The sequence below is a fragment of the Austrofundulus limnaeus genome, unplaced genomic scaffold (genome assembly GCF_001266775.1).
Source record: "Austrofundulus limnaeus strain Quisiro unplaced genomic scaffold, Austrofundulus_limnaeus-1.0 Scaffold495, whole genome shotgun sequence".
Classification (NCBI taxonomy): Eukaryota; Metazoa; Chordata; class Actinopteri; order Cyprinodontiformes; family Rivulidae; genus Austrofundulus; species Austrofundulus limnaeus.
Window position 1 is genome coordinate 97,291 of NW_013952897.1, and position 2,541 is coordinate 99,831.

The 2,541-nt window shown below is 41.0% G+C and overlaps 1 protein-coding gene across 2 annotated transcripts in view; it reads right to left on the minus strand.

The window, feature by feature from the left end:
- The window catches only part of hlfa (HLF transcription factor, PAR bZIP family member a), a 12,944-nt gene continuing 10,403 nt past the window's right edge, over window positions 1-2,541 (minus strand). The window contains exons 3-4 of one of the 2 annotated variants that reach the window (XM_014025733.1): window positions 1,141-1,343; window positions 1-229 (exon numbers count right to left, since the gene is read on the minus strand). In XM_014025733.1, the coding sequence (XP_013881187.1) occupies window positions 14-229; window positions 1,141-1,343 (419 nt within the window). In that variant the 3' untranslated portion in view covers window positions 1-13. Of the gene's footprint in view, window positions 230-1,140; window positions 1,347-2,541 lie in introns of both variants that reach the window. The other variant, XM_014025732.1, reaches the window with a different exon arrangement.

Sequence of the window (2,541 nt, forward strand, 5' to 3'; positions counted from 1 at the left end):
GGTGGGGGGGGCCTCACAGCGGCCCGTGCCGGGCCTCGTATTTAGCCAGAACGTTCTTGCAGCGGCCCAGCTCCTTCCTCAAGTCCGCCACCTCCACGCGGAGCGCAGCGTTCTCCTTCTCCAGGAAGCCGGCCCGGATGGCGATCTGGTTCTCCTTCAGCCGGCGGGCGTCCCGCGAGCGTTTGGCCGCCACGTTGTTCTTTCTGCGCCGGGCCCAGTACTTATCGTCCTGCAGGGGGGAGGGGAGGGGAGGGGAGGGGGCGGAGTTAGAAGCTGAAGTAACCGGAAAAACAAACAAACAAACAAACAAACAAAAACAAACTACGCAAGGAAATGGAAAATACAGACAAACAAATCGATAACCAACAAACAAAAACAAAGAAACAAAAAAACAAAACACATAAACATACAAAAACAAACAAAACACACAAACATACAAAAACAAACAAAACACACAAACATACAAAAACAAACAAAACACACAAACATACAAAAAGAAACTGACAAAAACAAATAAAACAAAACAAACAAAACAAATGAAACTAAACAAAAAGAAACTATCAAAACCAAAATAAACAAACAAACCAAAATAAACATAAACAAAACTAAATAAACATAAACAAACAAACCAAAACAAACATGCAAACAGACCAAACAAATGAAACTAAACAAACAGAAAAACAAACAAAGAAAACCAAAATAAATAAACCAAAATAAACCAAAACAAACAAACCTAAATAAACAAACAAACAAACAGACCAAACAAATGAAACTAAACAAACAGAAAAACAAACAAAGAAAACCAAAATAAATAAACCAAAATAAACCAAAACAAAATAAACAAACAAAACCAAATAAGCAAAACAAACAAAACAATACACAAACAAACCAAAATAAACAAACAAACAGAAAAACAAACAAAACAAACAAACAAAACCAAATGAAACAAACAAAATGATAAACAAACAAACCAAAACAAACAAACAAACAAAACTAAACAAACAAAACTAAATAAACAATAAAAATAGACAAAGGAAAACAACTGAAACTAAACTAAACTAACAAACCAAAATAAACAAACATATAAAACAAACAAAACAACATAAACAAACAGACAAACACCAACAACAGACGGCTCACCTTCAGGTCCTCGGGGATGAAGACCTTGCGAGCCTTCTTGATCATGGGCTGTGGCTTCAGCTCCTCGGCGGAGAACTTGCGCTTCCTGGGGTCGAACATCTCCTGGCCCGGCACGCTGGACAGGGCCAGGTCTGCGGGGTCCGGATCGTAGGTCACGGGCACCTGGATGGACTCTGGGTCGATGGGGCTGGGCGTGTCTCTGGCTGCTGAGGAAGACGAGGCAGGAGGTCAGTGTCTGACAGAAACTAATTAATGATGTCACTAACAGTTAGCTGTAGATTATTCTTTGAGTTTATTCTTGGGAAAAAAGGGGCAGATATTATATTTATATATATTTATATTATTTTATTTGTTTTATTGTATGTTGTAATCTTTGAATGGAGTTCCTCGTCTGACCAGCAGGTGGCGCCATAAGACAAACCTTAAAATCTGCTCTGTCCTCAGCAGCTCCGTCAGCTGATCTCTGAGCAACAGATTAAGTCTTTGATAACTGGAATAAATGGAAAGTTCCTCCTTTATATGAAACAATAACAACAAACAGATAAAGTCGTGTTTTAGTTAAATCAAACGTTTTTGTTTCAACTGAAACAGATAAAGCTCAGTTCGGTGACAGTTTCTCTGAACATTTATTAGTTGTGTTGGATTCTTCCTCTCCAACAGATGGGAACAGTCTGAAGGTAATCCAGATTAACTTTTGACCTTCCATGAACCGAGCACTGCCAGGAAACAAGCTTGTTCCCGACTAAAACCGGTGTTTGTGAGCGACACAATCCAGCCTGAAAATAGCCGTGCCTCGCCCCGACCGCTCCTGTTTCACCTCTGAATTACCTGAGTCAACCCCGCCCCCCCAGCAGGTAAACMTGACAGGAAGCCCCCGCCGGGTCCTGACAGAGGAGTGTGATTGTAGAATATTTATGTGCGTAGATSCCATCAGTTTGTGAGTCTTTATGGAGGGAGATAAGCTGTATCTACGCAGCTGCTGAACTCTGAGCAGCCTCATGCCCCCCCCCGGTTAAAGGTCAGCCCGCTGCGTGTAAATGAGATTAAACTCAACATCACAACCTGCTTCACTGATACAGATATTTAAAGACTCCATGCTGGACTTTTCCAGAAACACTTGCCGAAGCTGAAAACCAGTGCTGAAGGATCTTTACTTTATTTATTTCTTTATTTGGTCAAATCTTCACTTTAGTTTCACAAAATATCACAGAAGTCGAGACGTTTAGAAACAATATTAAACAGAAAACTTTTCTCAAGCTTCATTTTTCTCTTTAGTAACTAAAGAGGCTGATTTTTTAAACGTGGACAGTACTCTTACACCTGACTTCCTGTTTGGCCCCCCCCTCCTCCACCTGACTTCCTGTTTGACCCCCCTCCTCCACCTGACTTCCTGTTTGACCC